The sequence below is a fragment of the Chiloscyllium plagiosum genome, unplaced genomic scaffold (assembly GCF_037043375.1).
Source record: "Chiloscyllium plagiosum isolate Xiang-an unplaced genomic scaffold, Cpla_swu_hap1 HiC_scaffold_2, whole genome shotgun sequence".
Classification (NCBI taxonomy): Eukaryota; Metazoa; Chordata; class Chondrichthyes; order Orectolobiformes; family Hemiscylliidae; genus Chiloscyllium; species Chiloscyllium plagiosum.
In genome coordinates, this window is record NW_028270140.1 from 130,153,920 (window position 1) to 130,175,414 (window position 21,495).

General features: G+C 40.9%; 1 protein-coding gene across 8 annotated transcripts in view; it reads right to left on the reverse strand.

Moving 5' to 3' along the window:
- LOC122557672 (cadherin-related family member 2-like) overlaps window positions 1-19,905 on the reverse strand; it is a 158,249-nt gene extending 138,344 nt beyond the window's left edge. For all 8 annotated transcript variants that reach the window (XM_043705541.2, XM_087993612.1, XM_087993636.1 and 5 more), the window contains exons 1-4: window positions 19,755-19,905; window positions 19,210-19,357; window positions 17,147-17,236; window positions 9,686-9,828 (exon numbers count right to left, since the gene is read on the reverse strand). In XM_043705541.2, coding sequence (XP_043561476.2) covers window positions 9,686-9,828; window positions 17,147-17,236; window positions 19,210-19,309 — 333 coding nt within the window. In that variant the 5' untranslated portion in view covers window positions 19,310-19,357; window positions 19,755-19,905. The remainder of the gene's footprint in view (window positions 1-9,685; window positions 9,829-17,146; window positions 17,237-19,209; window positions 19,358-19,754) is intronic.
- Between the last annotated feature and the right edge of the window lie 1,590 nt (window positions 19,906-21,495).

Consider the following 21,495-nt stretch of genomic DNA (forward strand, 5'->3'; position numbering starts at 1 on the left):
TTTGGAGCCATGAGGTCATGCTACAACGTACAAATCTCTGGTGCGGCCACACTTGGAGTATTGCATACAGTTCAGGTCACCACATTATAGGAAGGATGTGGAAGCTTTGCACTGTAATGTTCTATGTTCTATGTTCTATGAGAGTACAAAGGAATGAGGACAGAGCCTGCTCTAGCGGACTGGAAAAGGAGATTGCCAGCAAGGACCATTGAGGAACAAATGGAACACATTTATTAAAATAGTTCATGGCTCACAGCAAAGACATGGATCAGTGAGAAAGAAAGATTCTAAAAATTGGATAAGCCAACCATGTCTGCAGAAAGCTACAAAACAGAGGAATTTGGGAATCTTTCTGCACAAATCACAAAAAGCTAACACCCAAGTTCAGGAGGTAATCGGCAAGGCAAATGGAATGTTGACCTTATATTTCAAAGGAAACTATACAAGACACGCGTCAGACCACAACTGGAATACAGTGAGAAGCTTTATCTAATGAAAGATATACTAGCATTGGGGGCAGTCCAGAAGACATTCATTGGGATGAGGTATGGAGGGACTGTTTAACAAAGAGAGGTGGGGCCTGTACTCATTACAACCTAGAAGAATGAGAGGGGACCTTATTAAAACATACAAGATTCTTAAGGAACGTGGCATGGTAGGTGCAGAGAGGTCGCTTCTCCTTGTCAGAGAGTCTCGGACCAGACTACATAACCTCAGAATAATGGGTTGCATAGATGAGGAGTAATTTATTCTCTCAGAGGGTAGTGAATCTGTGTAATTCTTTATCACAGAGAGCTATTGATACAGTATAATCAAAGCTGAGATGGACAGATTTTCAGCAGGAGAATCAAAGATTTATGGGAAAAAGGCAGGAACGTGGAGTCAAAGATTATCAGATCAACCATGATGTCATTGAATGTCAGTATAGACTTGATAAGCTGAATAACCTACTTCTGCATCAACATCTTGTGGTCTAAAAATCTTACCAAAGAGTGGTCTACCTGGGAAATTGAAAAGTGCCAGTTATCTTCCCCATCCTTCCCCATCCTAGCCTCCTTCCCCCTTCCCCCAGGAGTGACTTGTAAAGGCTCTGAATGTGAAATATGTTTGAAAGAGACTTGAGCATCACTTCAGAGTTACAAGCGTGCTGTGATCACTCAGTTACCTTTTCTCTACAAGCACCAACGTAACAGGTTATTCCCCCTTCTTCACTTTGATATTCCCATCAACTGGCACGTAGCCAGGCTCACAGCTTTCTGTGGTTTTAACTCCACAAAGTGTGTGTAATGTCAGTGACAATGTCTCCGCCCAGAAGCCAATTTGAATGATAGGATTGGCCTCCATTCGAACAGGAGACCATCCCTGGAAGACTACTCCCTAAAGAAGATGGAAGTTGTGGGTGTAGTGGCGGCTTAATTGTCATTAATACTGACAACAATTAGTGAACATATTCTTGTAACCTTTAAGATATTTGGGTTGTGAGCACCCTATAGAAGTTAAATAGACCAGCCGTTCTAATGAGCTGGACAAGCCCCAGAACTCCACATTTATTGCTTGAGACATTTAACCAGATGTGATTTGTTACAATCAGGCTGTAACATCAAATCCTTTGCTGTGGCATGTCGTTTAACATTTTTGTTAGCCAGCTAATTTCTAAAGGTTTCATGTCAAGCCAACACAAACAATACATTCAGGAGATAATCTAATTTATAACTCAAAATTATTTCAAGAAAAGCATTTTAAGATGATACCAGGCATGAGAGTTTTTTGTTATGAGGAGAGATGACTGAAACTCTCCTTTCACAAGCTTTTTTCACAAGATCAAAGAAGATTAAGGGGAGATCAGAGATTTGTAAAACATGATAAGGGATGTCATATTTCAGAATTTGTAGACCACTTGTCCACAGCAAGGATTTGGAAAGTAGTTACTTTGGATTAGCATAGGTCTGCATGGAAATGTCATAGACTGCAAATGAGAATGCTTTGACGAACACACATGAACTGTAGGTGTAAAGAGGAGAATTTGTTGTAGCACACTAATCTGCAGGCCTCCCATCTTAATCCAGCTGACTGCACTTTCGACTTGCAAGTGTCAAGGATTGATCCCAATTGACTGAAGCCAATCAAATCCTTGGTAACAAGACAGGTCTGTTTCAATGATTCCATTAGGCAGAGATGTAATCTTAACCTGAGGACTGAGTGAGGAAATTCCAGCACCAAACCTTTTGGAGGCTGGGCTTAATGTTAGAAATGGCCTAACAAAATAAGTAATTGTTAATTATTTGCAGCTTTTGATTGTGGCAGAGGGAGCAGGAGTGTGTAGAAAAGGCTATTGGTGCAACAATAGGATGGTTTGCTTATTTTGATGAAAACTAAATATGAGCAAAATGTAGAAGTTCAGACTGTGAATGAAATATTTGCACGTTTAGTGCATCTTACTCTTATTAATCTAGAGTGTTAGATACTAGCTGTTCCCATGTCATAGAGTCATAGAGATGTACAGTGCAAAAACAGACCCTTTGGTCCAATTCATCACTTTCAGGGCATTGGCCCATATCCCTCTAAACACTTAATATTCATGTACCCATCCAGATGCCTTTCAAATGTTATAATTGTACCAGCCTCCATCACTGCCTTTGGAAGCTCCTTCTATGCATGCAGCACCCTCTGCATGAAAAAATTACCCTATAGTGCCTTTTCAAATCTTTCCCCTCTCAGCCTAAACTTATGCCTTCCAGTTTTGGAATACCCTACTCTGGAGAAAAGACCTGGATTATTCAACTTGGTTCAGTTAAAATCATTTGTGACTTAGGAGCAGGATGAACATCTGATCCCAATGAAGACTTGCCCTCACAAACTAAATTGACACTCCAGCAGAGTGAAGTATTAAGAAACATGATGCTAAATCAAGTCTAGTCTGATGGTTTAGGTCTATGTTAGTTGAGCACTGAGGTATTGGGCCAAGGTACCAGTGGTCATGATTTTAAATTGAATGATGTGGAACGAAATGCAAAAATGTCTGGTAAAGCTTTGATCTGCATCAGAAAAGATAATGATTGAAACTGCTGGATTGGTGCCAAAATTCAAATGGCTGATTTTGGAGAAAGGACTCAGTCATTCTGTCTCAACGGACCTGGGATTTGTTCCAGTTCCACATTGTGTGGTTGTCTCTAATGCCCTGTGAAATCGTCCATTAAGCTATTCATTTGTACACCATTATTGGAGATCACATTTGTATGAAGTGTCATATCGGTCTTGACATTCAGATCAGATCAGATCAAGATCTAACAACTGCATCTTGTCAAACATTGGAATTATCTCCTCGCTACAACCTGAGACCAATAACAAGATGGAAGAGTATTGTACATAGAATACAGAACATTACAGCGTGGTACAGGCCCTTCAACCCTCAATGTTGCACCAACCTGTGGAACCAATCTGAAGCCCATCTATCCTACACTATTCTATTTTCATCCATATGTTTATCCACTGATCATATAAATGCTTTTAAAGTTGGTGATTCTACTACTGTTGCAAGCAGTGCATTCCACGCCCCTACTACTCAGAACAAAGAAACTACCTCTGACATCTGTCTTATATCTATCACCCCTCAATTTTAAGCTGTGTATGGTAATGGTTCTAAAAGGGTTGATGTTCATGTTACCTTGGTTACACTCATTCTTCTTATTTCACACAATCTGGGGTGGACACATGCAGTTCTACTCCAGATTTCGGAGGGAGAAGACGTATCTGTACCAGCTGCTTATGGTTCTAGTATTATTCCTGACCAAATGTACTTGTTTTTATTGCTATTATGTCATGATCCTTTTTGCATAATAAGAATATGGCCTCTTCTACAGATTAGCTACGAGGATGTATCACTAATCATTAGATAGGCACAAGAAAAAACAAAGGATGGTTAGTGGCAGTGAGTTACCTCAAACAAACCTCACCTCATACCACATACTAGAGGTGGCAAAAATTAAAAGGTACCAAAAGTGGTCATCTGAGAAAATACACAAAAAGCTTTCTAGCAGTTTAATAAAACAATAGGCCAATCAGTCATCCTCATGACATCTCTCTGTTACAATCCTAGGCATCAAGTCAGAAAGCATTGGGAACCTCATGTTTAGGTATGTCTGGTGCTACTCCTGGCATATCCTCTTGCACTCCCCATTGAATCACTTTCCATATCCCCAGCTTGATGGTGATGGTTGTGTGGGGGCTATGCCAGGTCATGACGTTGCAGATTATGTTGAGTACAATTGAGCTGCTGTTGGTGGCCCACAGTGCTGCATCAGCACTGGAGATATTTAGGTTATTGAGTTGCTGGTGACATATAAGTTCCTCCCCATTTTGGTTTCTCCAATGTTGGATTTCCCTGTTCATCGGTTTTTGGGTAACCTTACAGTACCTGGAACTTGTGGTACAAAACCATGAGTGAAGGTATACATTCACAAGGGACTCAACCTTTATTCGATCAATGCAGCAATATCTGTTGAAATCATGCTATCAGCTGCCAAATCTTTGGGCATTACAGTCTTGAGTTGCTCAAACTGTTCGAAGTCTGTCCCATTTAGGACAGTGTTAGTGCTACACAACACGATGAAGGAAATTCTCAATGTGAAGGCAAGACTTCATCTTCACAAGGTCTGTGCAGTGGTCAATCATACTGATATTGTCATGGGCACATGTATCTGCAGCTGGCAGATTGGCAAGGATGAGGTGAAGTATGTTCTTCCCTCCTGTTGGTTCCCTCACCACCTGCTGCAGACCCAGTCTAGCAGCTATGTGCTTTAGAACCCGACCAGCTTGATTAGTAGTACATTGCCGAACAACTCTTGGTGGTGGTAATTGAAAACCCCCCCAGTCAGAATACATTTTGTACCATTGCCACCCTCAGTGCTTCCTCAATGTAGCTGAGGGAGGACAGTATGGGTAATCAGCAAGATGTTTCCATATCCATGTTTAACCTGAAGCTATGAGACTTCATTGAGTTTAGAGCCAATGTTGAGGACTCTCAGGGTGACTTTCTCCCATCTGTATATTACTGTTCCACCACCTCTACCAGGTGCGTCCTGCTGTTGGGATAAGACATATCCAGGAATGGTGATGATGGTGTAAAGTATGATTCCGTGAGTATAAATATGTCAGACTGCTGCTTGACTAGTCTGTGAGATAGCTCTCCCAATTTTGGCACTAACCCCCAAAGTTAGCAAGAAGGAATTTGCATTATTAGAGTTAATATTGACAGAGTTGCTTTTGCCGTTGTCTTTTCCAGTACCTCGGTTATTGCCTGTTAGTCTGTCCTTTATTATTTCTTTGTTGAGATTTGACTTGCTAGGAAGAGTCAACCACATTATTGTGGGTCTGAAGTCATAGGTAGGCCAGATCAGGTGAGGAAGGCAGATTTCCTTTCCTGAAGGACATTAGTGAACTAGATGGGTTTTTATGAAAAATAGTAGTGGTTTCATGGTCATCATTAGATTCTTAATTCCAGGTTTTTAAAAATCAAATTTAAATTCCACCATTTGCCAATGTGTGATTCAAAGGCAGGTTCCCAGAACTTAGCTGAGTTTCTGGATTAATAGTCTAGCAATGATACCACCGGGCCATAATATGGGTTCCCTAATATGGGTTCTGGATCAGAAGGTCCAGGTTCAAGTCCCAAACATGATTCATAATCTGTCTGATCAGGTTGATTAAAATATCTAAAACTGAGAAAAAAGCATCATTCATAAAGGAAAAGCAGCTACTTGGATGTCAGGAATGAACAATGGCAAAAATTCAATAAATACTTTGTATCAATCTTCACAGTAGAGGATATTAATAGCACAACAAAAATACTAAACAAAAGGTATGGAGCAAACAAACACAATGACTATTATAAGAGAAAAGTGTTAAGGAAACTAATGGGACTAAAGTCTAATAAGTACCCTAGATCTAATGGGTTGCATCCTAGGATACTAAAGAAAGAAGCCATGGGAATAGTGGTTGCACAGTCAGTAATCTTCCAAGAATCCTTAAATTCTGTAAAAATTCCAAAAAATTGGAGTTGTCAATGTAACTCCCTTATTCAAAAAGTGAGAGAGATGAAAACGGGTAACTATAGGCTGGTTAACTCAACATTTGTTGTTAGAAAATGTTAGATTCCATTATAAAGGATACAATAGTGCAGTATTTTGAAATACAGAATATAATCAAGCAGAGTCAGCATGACTTCATGACGGTGAAATCATGTCAGTCGAATGTATTGGAAATCTTTGAGGAGGTAATAAGCTGGATATATAAGAGGGTAAAAAGTGTTTGGTAAGTTACTGCTCAAATGATTATTCAATGAGATAAGATACATGGTAACACCACTCCCTGCGATTTTACCTCTAAACCACTCAACATCCTGACTTGGAAATGTATCACCGTTCCTAGAGCGTTTGTGTATCAAAATCCTGGAACTCCCTCCTCAATGGTATTGTGTGTCGAGCTTACAGCTCATGACTGCAGTGGTTCGTGAAAGAAGCTTATCACTTTCTCAAGGGCAACTGGGGAAAAGCGATAAATGCTGGCTTAGCCTGTGATGCCCACATTCCATGAATGAACCTTTTAAAATATGTTCATGTGTTGGGGCTATCATATCAGCATGGAATGAGGATTAGCTAACAGAAGTTACATACAGGGGCATTTTCAGAATAGCAATGTGTAACTGATAAAGTGCCACAAGGGATCAGTGCTGGAGACACAAGAATTTACAAGGTATATTCATGCGTTGGATCAGGAAATTCGATGTACTATTGCCAGGTGTCCAGATGACACAAAAACCATTTTGAAAGCTACAGAAGGATAGAGACAGTGTTAAACAGTGGGCAAAACCTTGGCAGATGGAATATGATGAGGAAAAATGCAAAGTTATGCACTTCAGCAAGAAGAATAGAGGAGATAAATATCATTTAAATGGAAAGAAAAGTTGCAAAACATAGCACAGAGAGATTTGGAGTCCTCATGCATAAATCATAAAAAGCTGTGTAAGTTCACCAGGTAATAGCGAAGGTGACTGGAGTGGTGGACTTAATTTCAAAGGGAATGGTGTATAAAAAATACACAAATCTTGCTAAAACAAGTGAAGTCACTGGTCAGATCACACCTAGAGTACAGTTTTGGTCCCGTTTATGGTAAGAAAGATGTGTTGACATTGGAAGCTGTCCAGAGGAGGTTCATCAGGTTGATTTTGGGTATAAATGTATTCGGAGAGGTTATGTGGTTTGGCTTGCACTGATTAGAATTGGAAAGAGATAGTATGTCCATTCAGTGTTCTTATTTCACTAACAGAAGTCTTGGGAGACTACTATTCCCTCAGTGTACTCCGGTAGGTAGTGCCTTGAACAGTAGTGTTGACTACCTGATATGAATTAAAACAAAAGCTTGGAGGCTAACTTTTCCCTCATGCAATCTTCGTGACAATGCTTCTGTCAACCAAAGCCATTGAAGAAACTAATTAATCGTGTCTGTCTTTCACACAGCATAAATTATTATCTCTCTCTCTGAAGTTTCGTATTCTTTTCTATTCTGTCCTGATGAGTGCATGACAAATAATTTTGACAGCACATGCCTGTCATATTAAACTAATTAATTGGACTTTTTTGAGGTAGTAACAAATAAGGTGGGATGTAGGTGATATGTAAATATAAAGAACTTGGATTTCCAAAAGCTATTTGATAAGGTGCCACATCAAAGGTTAGTAGACAAGCACACGGTGTAGAGGATAACATATTAGCATGGACAACGCATTGGTTAGACAATACTAAGTTGTAAGTAGGGATAAATTGGTCATTTTCAGGCAGCATGTTGAAAACAGCACCGCAGGGATCAGTGCTGGGGCCTCCACAATTCACCATTTATATCAATGACTTGAGAATATATGATAATTAAATTTGCTGATAATTCCAATGTAGATAGGAAATTGTCAAGAATTCATAACATGTCAGGCTAAGTGAGCGATTTGATTTGTTTGATTTATTGTAGTCATGTGTACCTAAGTACAGTGAAATGCTATGTTTTGTGAGCAGTACAAGCAGATCTTGGCAAACAAAGACATGGAAGTCACAGGATGTTTAAAGCGAGATAAGCAGGTAATAAAGTGACAATTGGAGTTTAAGGTAGAAAAATCTGAACTGTCCATATTGGCAGAATGACTAGAATAGCAAATTACTGGTTAACTGGAGAGAGATCGAAGAACAGGGTAGAACAGAGGGATACTGGTGTCCTGGTACGTGAATCACAACAAGATTGTTTGCATGGGCAATGAATAATTATGAAGGCAAAAGTGACGTCGGTGTGTCTGGAAAGGGAATGGAATATAAAAATAACTGCTGCAGCTGTACATGGACTTGATGAGACCATATGTGGAATACTGCATACGGTTTGGCTTTTCATATTTGAGAAAAGAAAATGATTGTTAGAAGCAATCCACAGATGGGATAAAGGACTTTTCTAATAAGAAATTATGTATTAGGTTGAATTGATACCAACTGGGGTTTAGAAGAAAGAGAGGTAATCTTATTGAAGCATATAAGATCCTGAGGGGAGTGAATTGATTGATCCCTCAAAGGATGTTTCCTCTTGTCGGGGAGACTAGAATTAGCAGGCACAGTATAAGAATGTGATTGGCCCCTTTTAAAGATAGAGGGGAATTGATATTTTTGTTCCCTCAAAAATTTGTGAATCGATCCAGGTAGTGTAGACTGGATTGTTGAATTTAGATTTTTGATTTACAAGTGAGTCAAGGGTTGCAGGGTGCTGACAGGAAAGTGAAGTTGAGACCAGCCATGATCTTACCAAATATCAAGCAGTCTCAAAGGAACTGCTCCTGCTCTGAAGGCCTATGTTCCTAAGTCAAATGGTTATGATTCATTATCATCTACAATGCTGCTGCTGAAGACCAATTTCAGTCCAAGGTCTCCAAGCTACTATGAAAATGACTTAAACATGAATGAATTCTACACTTGGCAAACAAGGTATAGAAATGATTTGAAGATGCCGGTGTTGGACTGGGGTGTACAAAGTTTAAAAAATCACACAACACCCGGTTATAGTCCAACAGGTTTAATTGGAAGCACTAGCTTTCGGAGCACCGCTCCTTCATCAGGTGGTTGTGGAATATACAATTGTAATTCACAGAATTTATAGCAAAAATTTACAGTGTGATGTAACTGAAATTGTAAACTGAAACATATCTTGATTGTTTGTCGAGTCTCTCATCTGTTAGAATGCTAGATGTCAACATTTTAACATCTTTTCTGGCTGACACCAATTGTTACAGTTAACCTGAGAATGTAACTTTTTAAAAAATGTTTACATATGAAAGAAATGAAACTATCATGGTCGTTCTAAGAGATGAGAGACTTAACAAACAATCAAGGTATTTTTCAATGTATAATTTCAGTTACATCACACTGTAAATGTTTGCTATAAATTCTGTGCCTTACAATTGTGTAGTCCACAACTACCTGATGAAGGAGCGGTGCTCCGAAAGCTAGTGGTCCAATTAAACCTGTTGGACTATAACCTGGTGTTGTGTGATTTTTAACAAGGTATAGAAAAACTGCACTTTATAAAATTTTCACCGATATCACACTGTGCTAAACTCAAGTAAAAAGAAAAAGTAGACAGTTCATCAAAAGAACACTCAAACCTCTCTGTCAACAGCTTCTTTAACAATGACATCACCGCTGCTGCTGTTCACCATGAAATAAAGTAATGCTAATTCTCCTTCCAGCCCATACGAGAGTGGGTCACCATCTTTATCATCAGCTGCTATCCGGAAAACAAACGTACCTGGGATGAAAACATGAAATGACAATATTTAGATATCAAGTTGTAGTGGTCAAAGCACAGAAATACAAAGGAGGTGTCTCATGCAGTGATGAAAATGGGTGAAGTGAAAGAAAATGATGATTGTTTAAACTGAGACAACAAAATAGGAAAATAAAAGAAAATAATGTGAGTTTGGAAAAGGATGAAAATTACAAGGTAAAGTTTATAGAGTTTATAGTTAGACTTCGTCCTTATTTATATGTTGGCTACTTATTCAGAAAGAAAGGCGGAGAACACTGCTGCATCTTTATCAGTGGAACTGAGGTTGAGAAGGTGGAGAGCATCAAGTTCCTCTGAGTTACAATAACTGACAACCTGTCCTGGTCTTCCCACATCTATGCGATGGTCAAGAAGGCACAACAATGCCTCTTCCTCAGGCAACTCAGGAAATTTGGCATGTCCACAGGACTCTCGCCAACTTTTACAGGTGCACCATAGAAAGCATACTATTCGGGTGTATAATGGCCTGCTATGGCAACTCTTCTGCCCAGGACCATATGAAACTACAGAAGTTGGTGTGTACAGCCCAGGCCATGCCAGAGCCAACCTTCATCCATGGACTCCATTTATATGGCTTGCTGAGGTGGAAAGGTTGCCATCATCATCAAAGACTCATTGCTCCCTGTCAGGCAGAAGATATAGAAGCCTGAACATACGCACCAACATGTTTAGGAACAGCTTCTTTCTGGCTCCTATTAGACTGATGAATGGACTGTCCAACTTCAAATAATGCTGATCTTGCTAACGTTGATCTTGCCGAGTGCACTCCCTGGAAAATGTAGCCTGTAAGCCTCTGCATACACCCTATCATCTGTACATCCGTGCTTATTATGATCTGACTCTACTGCTCATAAACAAAGCTTTTCACTGTACTTCAGTACACATGACAATGAAACAATCAATCATTCTTACACCATCCTGAAATCAGCCTGATGACAAAAATGATCCCAACTGCAGTGTGAGAGTTCTGGAACACGTTATATGAAATGGAATGATATTTCCTCTCACTGATGTAGTGGAGATGAGCCTTCCAGCTGCCTATGTAACTTTTCTATTAATCCAAAAACATTTCCCTCTGGCGTCTGATTATAATAGTTGGATGTATTAGGAACAGGATAACTACATCCCTTCTGTCAGGAGACTGCAATGAGATAAGTGGGGATTTGACTGTTTTGGAAGACAGGAAAGGCAAAGTACATGAAATTTGATGGAGCAGCAAAGGAGTTTATGACAAAGGTCAACTCGTCTAGAAGCAGAAGTTGACCATTCAGCCCATTGCATCTACTCTACCCTTCAACAGCTGCTTATGTTCCTTTGCTATTTCCTGTTCCCATCTGCATAACTTTATATACTTCCAAACTTAATTTATAAGCTAACTTATATATACAGCTTTCTTATTCGTTCAGCAGATTGGGCATCGCCTCAGGAACTCCTCGGTGTAATATTTTTTTAATTAACATATTGAGAGATGTGATTACAGATTTCTGGAGCAGGTAGGACTTGAAAGCATGGATCCTAGTTCAGAGGCAGGGACACTACCACCTTATAAGAGAATCTCTTCGTTCCTCAGGGTAGGTGTCCTCGGCCCAACTGTCTTCAGCTTCTTCATCAATGACCTTCCCTCCATTATATGGTCAGGAGTGTGGATGGTTGTCAATGATTGATTGCACAATGTTCAGCACCTTTCGCAACTCCTCAGATACTGAAGCAGTCCATGTTCCAAGATTAGGACAATATCCAGGTTCGGGCTGACAAATGACAAGTAACATTCATGCCTCGCCAATGCCAGGCAATGGTTTCCTCCAACAAGAGGGAATCGAACCATCATTACTGGACATTGGCATCACTGACACTGAATCCTCTAATATCAACATTTTGGGGATTAACAATGACTAGAAATTGAACTGGACTAGCCACAGAAATTCTGTGACTACAAATGCAGGTCAGATGATCAGAATCTTGCAGCAAGCAATTCACCTCCAGACACCTTACCACCAATGCACAGTAGCAGCAGAAACTATGAAGGTACAAGACGTGAGTTGACTGTGACAAACTGGATAACTTCATTAAAAAGCACAGCAGTGAATAAGTAGTAAGGAAATGGATGCATGGATTGCAACAGTTATCCATTCATTTTGGGCAAAAGAACAAAACAGGGCTAACCATACTTAACAGAAGAAATTAAGAACAGCACCAGATCCCAAGAGAAGTTATATAAAATTGCTGAAAATAGTAGCAAACCTGAGGACTAGAAAGAGGTGAGAATTCAGCAAGAGAGGTTGATTAAGAGGCTTTCTGAAGAAAGGTTACTGGACCCCACATGTCAACTCTGATTTCTCTCTACAGATACTGTCAGACCTGAGTTTCTCCAGTAATTTCAATTTGATTGAGAGGGGAGTATGCAACCAAATACTAAGGAACGTAAAAGCAGACCATAAGAGTTTATATAAGTATGTAAAAAGAAAAAGATTCATGAAGACAAATATAGGCCCTTTACAATCTGAAACAAGAAAATTGATAATGGCGAACAATGAAATGGCAGATCAATAAACTAATTTTGTTCTGTCTTCATACAAGAAGACACTAAAAACTTCCCAGGAACGGTAGTGAAGCAAGGATTGTCTAAGGAGGAATTGAAGGAAATGAATATTCACAATTAAAAAAATGGTGTTGGAGTAATTAAGGGGAATGAAAGCTGATAATCAAAGAGTTAGATAGCGTGGATAGTGAGTGCCTTTTTCCCCAGATGGTGATGGCTAGCACAAGGGAACATAGCTTTAAATTGAGGGGTGATAGATATAGGACAGATGTCAGAGGTAGTTTCTTTACTCAAAGAGTAGTAGGGGCATAGAATGCGCTGTCTGCAACAGTAATAGACTCACCAACTTTAAGGGCATTTAAAGAGTCATTGGATAAACATATGGATGAAAATGGAATAATGTAGGATGGATGGGCTTCAGATTGGTTCCTCAGGTCAGCGCAACATTGAGGGCTGAAGGGCCTGTACTGCACTGAAATGTTCTATGTTCTAAATCTCTGGGGCTTGATACTCCATGCACCAGGATACTAAAGGAAATGGACATGAAAATAATGGGTGGGTCAGCTGTCATTCTTTAAAACTCTCTAGATTCAGCAACAATCCTGGCAGCTTGAAATATTCAAAAAGGAGGGAGGGGAAAAAAATCAGGAATTATAGACCAAGTCTAATATAGAAGTGGGATTTGATAACAAGACACTTACAAAATACTGAAGAAGGGCTTATGCCCGAAACGTCGATTCTCCTGCTCCTTGGATGCTGCCTGACCTGCTGCGCTTTTCCAGCAACACATTTTCAGCACTTACAAAATACCAACAGTATTAAACAAAACCAACCTAGATTTCTTAAAGGTATTCATGTGTAGACAAACCGACTTGAGTTTTTTGAGGATGATATCACTTCATCTGATATTGAAAAAGAGGTGAAGATATTGTAAAGTGTAAGGTACTGAAGACTTGTGATCCAGATGTGCTGCTCTCCTAGCCAAGCTCTTCCAGTACAATTACAACACTGGCATCTACCCAACAATGTGCAAAATTGCCCCGGTATGTCTTGGACCCAATAAAAAGAACAAATTCAATTCGACCAATTATTATCCTATCAGTCTACTCTCGGTCATCCGCAAAGTAATTGAAGACTTCATGAACAGTGCTATCAAGTGACACTTTTAAAGGAATAACTTTCTCATTGAAGCTTGGTTTAAGTTCCATCAGGGCTCCTGACCTCATTACAGCTGTAGTTCAAACATGGCAAAAGAGCTGAATTCCAGAGGTGAGAGTGACAGTCCTTGACAGCCAAGTATGGGATGAAAGAGCTCTGGCTAAACTGGAGTTAATGGGATGCAGAGGGATAATTCTTCGCTGGTTGGAGTCATAGAGAACAAAGGAAGATGGTCGTGATTGGTGGAGGTCAGCTCCAGGATATCTCTGCAGGTGTTCCTCAGGGTAATGTCCTAAGCCCAACCATCTTCAGCTGCTACAATGATGACATTTCGTCAATCATAAGGTCAGAGTGGAGGGTGTTTATTGATGATTGCATGATGTTTAGCGCCAATTCATATCTCCTCAGATACTGAAGCAGTCTGTGTCATTATGCAGCAATACCTGGGTACAGCCACAATTGGGCTGGAAAGTGGTAAGTAGTACTTGTGCCACATGAATACCAGGCAATGGTCATCTCCAACCAGAGAAAATCTAACCAACTTCTTTTAATGTTCAATGGCATCACCGTCACTGAATTCCCAACATACTAGGAGTTGTCATTGACCAGAACTCGAACAGTCTTATAAGTACTGTGGCCAGAAGAAATGGTCAGAGGCTGGGAATACTGTGGCAAGTATATCAACTCCCTTCTCCCAAAGACTGCCCGCCATTTACAAGATACAACTTAGGAGTACAATGGAATACTCCTCACACTTCCCTAGTTAGGTGTAGATCCAACAACATGAGAGAAGCTCAACATCTTCCAGGATAATAGAGCTCACCCACCACCGTCAACATTTACTCCCTCCACTAATGATGCAAAATGGCAGCAGTGTGGCTTATTTACAAGATGCAATTCAACAACCCACCCAAGATCCTTCAATTATATTTTCAGACCCACAACCTCTACCACCTAGAAGGACAAGAATAGCAGATGCATGGGAGCACCATCACCTGAAAGTTCCCCTGCAAGCCACACTCCAATCTGAGTTGGAAATAACCTGCTGCTCCTTTAGTATTACAGAGGGCAATAAATGTAACCGGTGATATCCACATTCCATGAAGTAATAAAAGAAAAACAGAGTTACTGATTTTACACACTTCTACAGAGACATTGCCCTCTTAGTGTTACATCAATAATCCACTACAGCTTCATTAAATGGGTGAGTGGTACATTGATTGGTTGAAACTTTATTGCTGGAACAGCACAGCAGGTCAGGCAGCATCCAGGGAACAGGAGATTCGACGTTTCGGGCACAGGCCCTTCTTCAGGAATGAGCAGAGAGTGTTCAGCAGGAGAAGATAAAAGGTAGGGAGGAGGGACTTGGAGGAGGGGAGTTGGAAATGTGATAGGTGGAAAGAGGTCAAGGTGAGGGTGATAGGTCGGAGTAGGGTGGAGGCGGAGAGGTCAAGAAGAAGACTGCAGGTCAGGAAGGCGGTGCCGGGCTGGAAGGATCCGGCTGAGACAAGGTGGGGGGAGGGGGGATGAAGAAACTGGTGAAGTCCAAGTTCATCCCCTGCGGTTGGAGGGTTCCCAGTCGGAAGATAAGACGCTCCTCCTCCGACCGTCGGGTTGTTGTGGTTTGGCAGTGGATGAGTCCAATGACCTGCATATCCCCCATCACGAAGGACTCAAAGCACTCCGCTTCTTCCTTTCCCGCCGTACCACCCAGTACCCTTCCACCGACACCCTCCTTCGACTGACCGAACTGGTCCTCACCCTGAACAACTTTTCTTTCCAATCCTCCCACTTTCTCCAAACAAAAGGAGTAGCCATGGGCACCCGCATGGGCCCCAGCTATGCCTGCCTCTTCGTAGGGTATGTGGAACAATCCATCTTCCGCAACTACACTGGCCCCACCCCCCATCTTTTTCTTCGCTACATTGATGACTGTATCGGCGCTACCTCGTGCTCCCACGAGGAGGTTGAACAGTTCATCCACTACACCAACACCTTCCACCCCGACCTCAAATTCACCTGGACAGTCTCGGACTCCTCCCTCCCCTTCCTAGACCTTTCTGTTTCTATCTCAGGCGACCGAATCAACACGGACATCTACTACAAACCTACCGACTCCCACAGCTACCTGGACTACACCTCCTCCCATCCTGCCCCCTGTAAAAACGCCATCCCATTCTCCCAATTCCTTCGTCTCCGCCGCATCTGCTCCCAGGAGGACCAGTTCAAAATACGTACAACACAGATGGCCTCCTTCTTCAAGGACCGCAATTTCCCCCCCGACGTGGTCGACGGTGCCCTCCACCGCATCTCCTCCACTTCCCGCTCCTCCGCCCTTGAGCCCCGCCCCTCCAACCGCCACCAGGACAGAACCCCACTGGTCCTCACCTACCACCCCACCAATCTCCATGTACAGCGCATCATCCGCCGTCACTTCCGCCACCTCCAAACAGACCCCAGCACCAAGGATATATTTCCCTCCCCTCCCCTATCAGCTTTCCGTAGAGACCACTCCCTCCGCGACTCCCTTGTCAGATCCACACCCCCCACCGACCCAACCACCACTCCCGGCACCTTCCCTTGCAACCGCAGGAGGTGCAACACTTGCGCCCACACCTCCCCCCTCACTTCTCTCCAAGGCCCCAAGGGAAACTTCCATATCCGCCACAGATTCACCTGCACCTCCACCCACATCATCTACTGCATCCGCTGCAGCCGGTGTGGCCTCCTCTATATTGGGGAGACAGGCCGCCTACTTGCGGAGCGATTCAGGGAGCACCTCTGGGCCACCCGGACGAACCAACCCAACCAACCTGTGGCACAGCATTTCAACTCCCCCTCCCACTCCACCGAGGATATGCAGGTCATTGGACTCATCCACCGCCAAACCACAACAACCCGACGGTCGGAGGAGGAGCGTCTTATCTTCCGACTGGGAACCCTCCAACCGCAGGGGATGAACTTGGACTTCACCAGTTTCTTCATCCCCCCTCCCCCCACCTTGTCTCAGCCGGATCCTTCCAGCCCGGCACCGCCTTCCTGACCTGCAGTCTTCTTCTTGACCTCTCCGCCTCCACCCTACTCCGACCTATCACCCTCACCTTGACCTCTTTCCACCTATCACATTTCCAACTCCCCTCCTCCAAGTCCCTCCTCCCTACCTTTTATCTTCTCCTGCTGAACACTCTCTGCTCATTCCTGAAGAAGGGCCTGTGCCCGAAACGTCGAATCTCCTGTTCCCTGGATGCTGCCTGACCTGCTGTGCTGTTCCAGCAATAAAGTTTCAACTTTGATCTCCAGCATCTGCAGACCTCACTTTCTCCTCGTACATTGATTGGTCAACTGTACCGCAGAATTCTCGAGAAGAGACATATTGGACTGAAAATGTTAACTCTGCTTCCCACTCCATAGATGTTGCTAGGCCTATTGACTTTCTCCTGCATTTCCTGTTTTCCTTTTAGAATAATTAATTCAGTTGATTGCTGCAAATGTGACATCAATGTCAAAATTAATATTATTCATTAGTGAATAAATAATATTTAGAGCATGATTTGTAAATTTCATCGATTTATGTCATCTTACCTCTTGGTGCAGCTTCAGTTACATGTACAACAGTCATATTTGCCTTAAAGGTTGGAGCCACATTTTGTGACCAAATTAACGTAGACTTTCCTGTAAAATAGTAAATAACAATATTCAACATGATTGCTTACAATTTAGGCAAACCCAAAACAATATGCACTCCATGAACCATGGAATACTTTGAATGACTTTGGTTAAAGTTTAATAACTCTGAGCCTTCAGAATGCTTCCCTGTTCATCAAACACTTTCAGATTGCATATTTTTTTTAAAAAAGGAAATAGTATAAAGCTGCAGTATTGAGTATGGAATACAATTTGATCTTGTTTTTCCCAAACTCGTGGCAACCTTGGGAGGAAGAGATTTCTAATTCACTAAGCTGTCTGCCATTGAGATTTTCTTTACCTCACAGCTGGGTGTGGATTGCAATGAATAGTCAGTAAATCTCTTATCTTTCTATTATTCAATTACCAGGGTACAGTAGTAGAAAGCAGGTGAAATGCCTTGTGTAAAGAAAATAGGACCCTGGAACAATTGTGCAGTGATGTCTCAGAGCTGCATATCATCAAGTACAAATGCCACAGAATGGGTAGAGTTCAAACAGTCTAGAAGAATGTTAGAAGGAACAGCCTGGAACCCTGCACCAGACCAGACCACAAAATAGACATGAACCCACAAAGAAGAGGTAGATTACTCTTTACGTAATGTAACTATAAATCAGTGCTTGGTATATCTATGATTATCATGTACAGCAGTATATACAACTAATGTATAATTAATAAATAAATAAATTTAAGGTCTAAATCTGAAGATATTCCTTAACTTTCACATCTCCTTGACAAATCTGTAAAAAACTCAAACTCATAGTGTGAGTTCAACTATATGATAAATGTAAGTAGACCTTCAACATGTTTAAAATAGCAGTTCCTGATTTCCTTTCCTCTGATCTGTGTGATTCCTTGTTGGGGTAATGCTGATAACAGCTGGACTCACATTAACTCTCACAAGGGTAGCACAGTGGCTCAGAGGTTAGCACTACTGCCTCACAGCACCAGGCACCTGGGTTTGTGGAGTTTGCACATTCTCCCTGTGTCTGCATGGGTTTCCTCCAGGTTTCTTCCCACAACCTATGTGCAGGTTAGATAGGTTAGCCATGCTAAATTGCCTATAGTGTCAAGGGATGTGCAGGCTAGGTGGATTAGCCATGGGAAATGTAGGGAGGTAGAGACGGATGGGATGCTCTTCGAGAGTCAATGGGCCAAATGACCTGCTTCCACACTGTAGGGGTTCTGTTCTATGAGCACTCAAATCAAAGGTGACTTCATGATGCTTTTTTCTACTCATGAGTTGTCATAACTGAGCTTGGAACCTGTCTCCTATTGACTTTCACCAAGCTTGCTGTGTACCCCTCAGGAATGGGACATTAGATGTTTTGCTCTTTCAGATTGAGGAAAATTATGTGCCAGTTGTAATGAACTCTTTCAATCAACCAAAATCTGAATCTAGGAACATTTCTGTTTTATATGGCTAGGTTACTCCATAGGAAGAATTCTACATCCATGAACAATAGACCACTTTTCCTCATCCATAAATAATTATAACTGTGTGGGTTGGGATTCCTCTATTATACTGCCCAAAATTGGGAACTATAGTTTGGAAATTCAATATCACAAATCATGGAACACCAGGAAAGAGTTAGTGGCAGTTGCTGGAACAGGGGTGGAAGGTATAATGAAGGGAGAGGGTCCACTAGTAAGCAATTTCTTCTGCTCCTGCTGTAATGCCACTCAAATACATAGTGTTGAAGCTTCTCAGTTCATTGTAGAGATATGGGTTTACAAAATTAATGTTAATAAATTCTATAGGAGAATGACTGAGAGACAATGAGCTATTGGAAATCTCACTTCAGCCTCTACTTAAAGCGAAGGAGGGAAATCCAACCTTTTTTCTCTGTCGTAACATTCATCAATATGTCAAAGTTGCATCCACGATCACAAAAATTGTGATGCATAGTTTGACCAGCTAATTAATAGTATCATTCAACACAAAGGTCAAAATCACTTACCTGGAATAAGTATGATGCAGATTGCATATAAATAATGAAGAATTCTCATTTGCTCAGTCAACATTTCTAACCCTCCTTTGAAATATTCTTTGTTTTTCATACGTGAAAGTATGATAGGTATATTGTTTGATAATGATGTCAAAAATATCTGCCAAATATATGAAAATATAATAAGATTTGTTTTCCCACTTGCAATTTTTTCCACATTTCTTGCTGTTGGTAAACAAGAGTTTACTGATGATGATTTCTCAAGAAGCTCAAAATACTCTGAAAATGCTCAAAATCCTGACAGATGCAGATAAAATTTTCCATGAAGGCTTACCGTTAATATGGTACGTTTAACATAGTATTGATTTTAAACAATTAATTCAAATGATAACTTGAATCTGCTTCTAGAATAATTTATAAATTAAACAGCTTTAATGCTGGAATACTTTATTGTAAAAATTACTTGTATGAATTCATATTTCCTGGTCCATTCATTAACAATAATTTTATAAATCCATATTTCCTCTCAATAAAACAACATTGCAGTTAAAATGTACCTTTAAGACAGAAATATTCAGTCACACATCAAATTTCCTTGCTACGACTTGCAATATCTGGAAAACTTTTGTGTTCCATTAAACCTCCTCAAGTTTTCACATTGTGGAACTTTCTGTCCATATTATCTTGATTCAACTTGCTTCCCAGGGAATATTCATCAGTGGTTATTGCATAAATCACACAAGCAGTAACGATGTGAGGCAGTGAAGGCAGTCTGGAGAAACTTCTGGCAGTTCACTCAACTTGAATCACCATGGCAATAGAAGCTCCTAGTGCTCATTAAAAGTAGGCTGAAACCGACTGGGAACTCCAACACATCATAACTGATTTTCATCAACAGAGGGCGGTTGGTCGTGTAAAATACAAAAGCAAGTTATTCACACCAGAAGTACATTTAACATTAAAAGATATGCATTTACGTTGAAAAGTTAAAAGAGAATTAGAACAAATTATGATTAAACAATATGGGCTTCTTTCAGCATCAAAACAAGTGTACAAGCATGATGAATACTTCTAAAAGTGGAAAACCAACTTAATTTTCTGAGAGACATCCTCCTCAATTCAAATAGGCAGTCATCTAAGATTAAACGATATTTTTCCAGTTCCAATATTGAATATGGCTATTACATATTTCCATCTTCAATGATTCCTTTACCATGACAGTACTGTACGAGCTGTCAGAATTTCTACAGAAGTGTCTTTAAAAGTAAGTTGGTTTTTAATGCAAGTTCTGTTAGGCTACCAGATGTCTCTGATGGAAAAGATTAACAAATTCAAATATTTGTGAAGGAAATCAATCTGTTATTGAAAGAGGAATATCAATTCTCTTAAAAGATGAGGAGTGACATGAAGGCTAATATTTCAGAAGGTACAGGAAATTAAAGAAAAACGTCTATGAGGGCTGTAAGTCATGCAAAAGTAATTGAGGGATAGCTGTGGTGAGATTTGGGAGACATACCAATGGTACATTTTCCAGTCAGCAGAATCGAGCAGGACCAGTGCAAACAAACCATCTGCACTGAAATTTTACTCCTCGAACATTTCCAGCCTAGCATGTGATTGCTGTTAAAAGTTAACATTTAAAGCAGCCTTGAATACACATTCCTCATTATTGATCACTGTATCCTGTGGAATGATCGTGAAGAGAAACATCAGACAGAAAATGTCTGCAGACATCTTCACAAATCATTTTCCTTTACTGCCAATTGCTTTTACTACTATTTCTTACTTTTAGTGCTCGGTGCACCATTTTTATGCCCTGGCTCACTAAAGATGTTTTTAATTAATGGTCTTAATTGTTGCTCAGCAATGGCTCTTTCGGGTGGTTGAAAAGACGTATGCATATGTATTTTAGATAAAAATGTAAGATGTAGGAGCACAACCATTTGGCCCATCAGGTCTGCTCCATCATTCAATAGCTTGTCTGGAAATCCTTATCTTCACTATCCTTCATTTTCCCCAGAGCCCTGGGAGTTTGCTTATTGGGACTGTGGTGTATATTTGGAACAGCATAATTAAGTCTAATTGGATAGGCTGTAGGGGTTCTTTATTCTGATCTTGTGTTTCATTGTGTAAATTTTTGTCTGTTTTGAAATCTCGGCGTCAACCTTGCTATCTTACTCTGGATAATTTTCACTGTACAGTTACTGAAACAAATTGCAAAGTTATACTCCTGGGCTGCCTGCTTAAGAATGTGTTGAGTGGTCTGGCTTAGTCCATAACAGATTGGGGGCTCTTTTG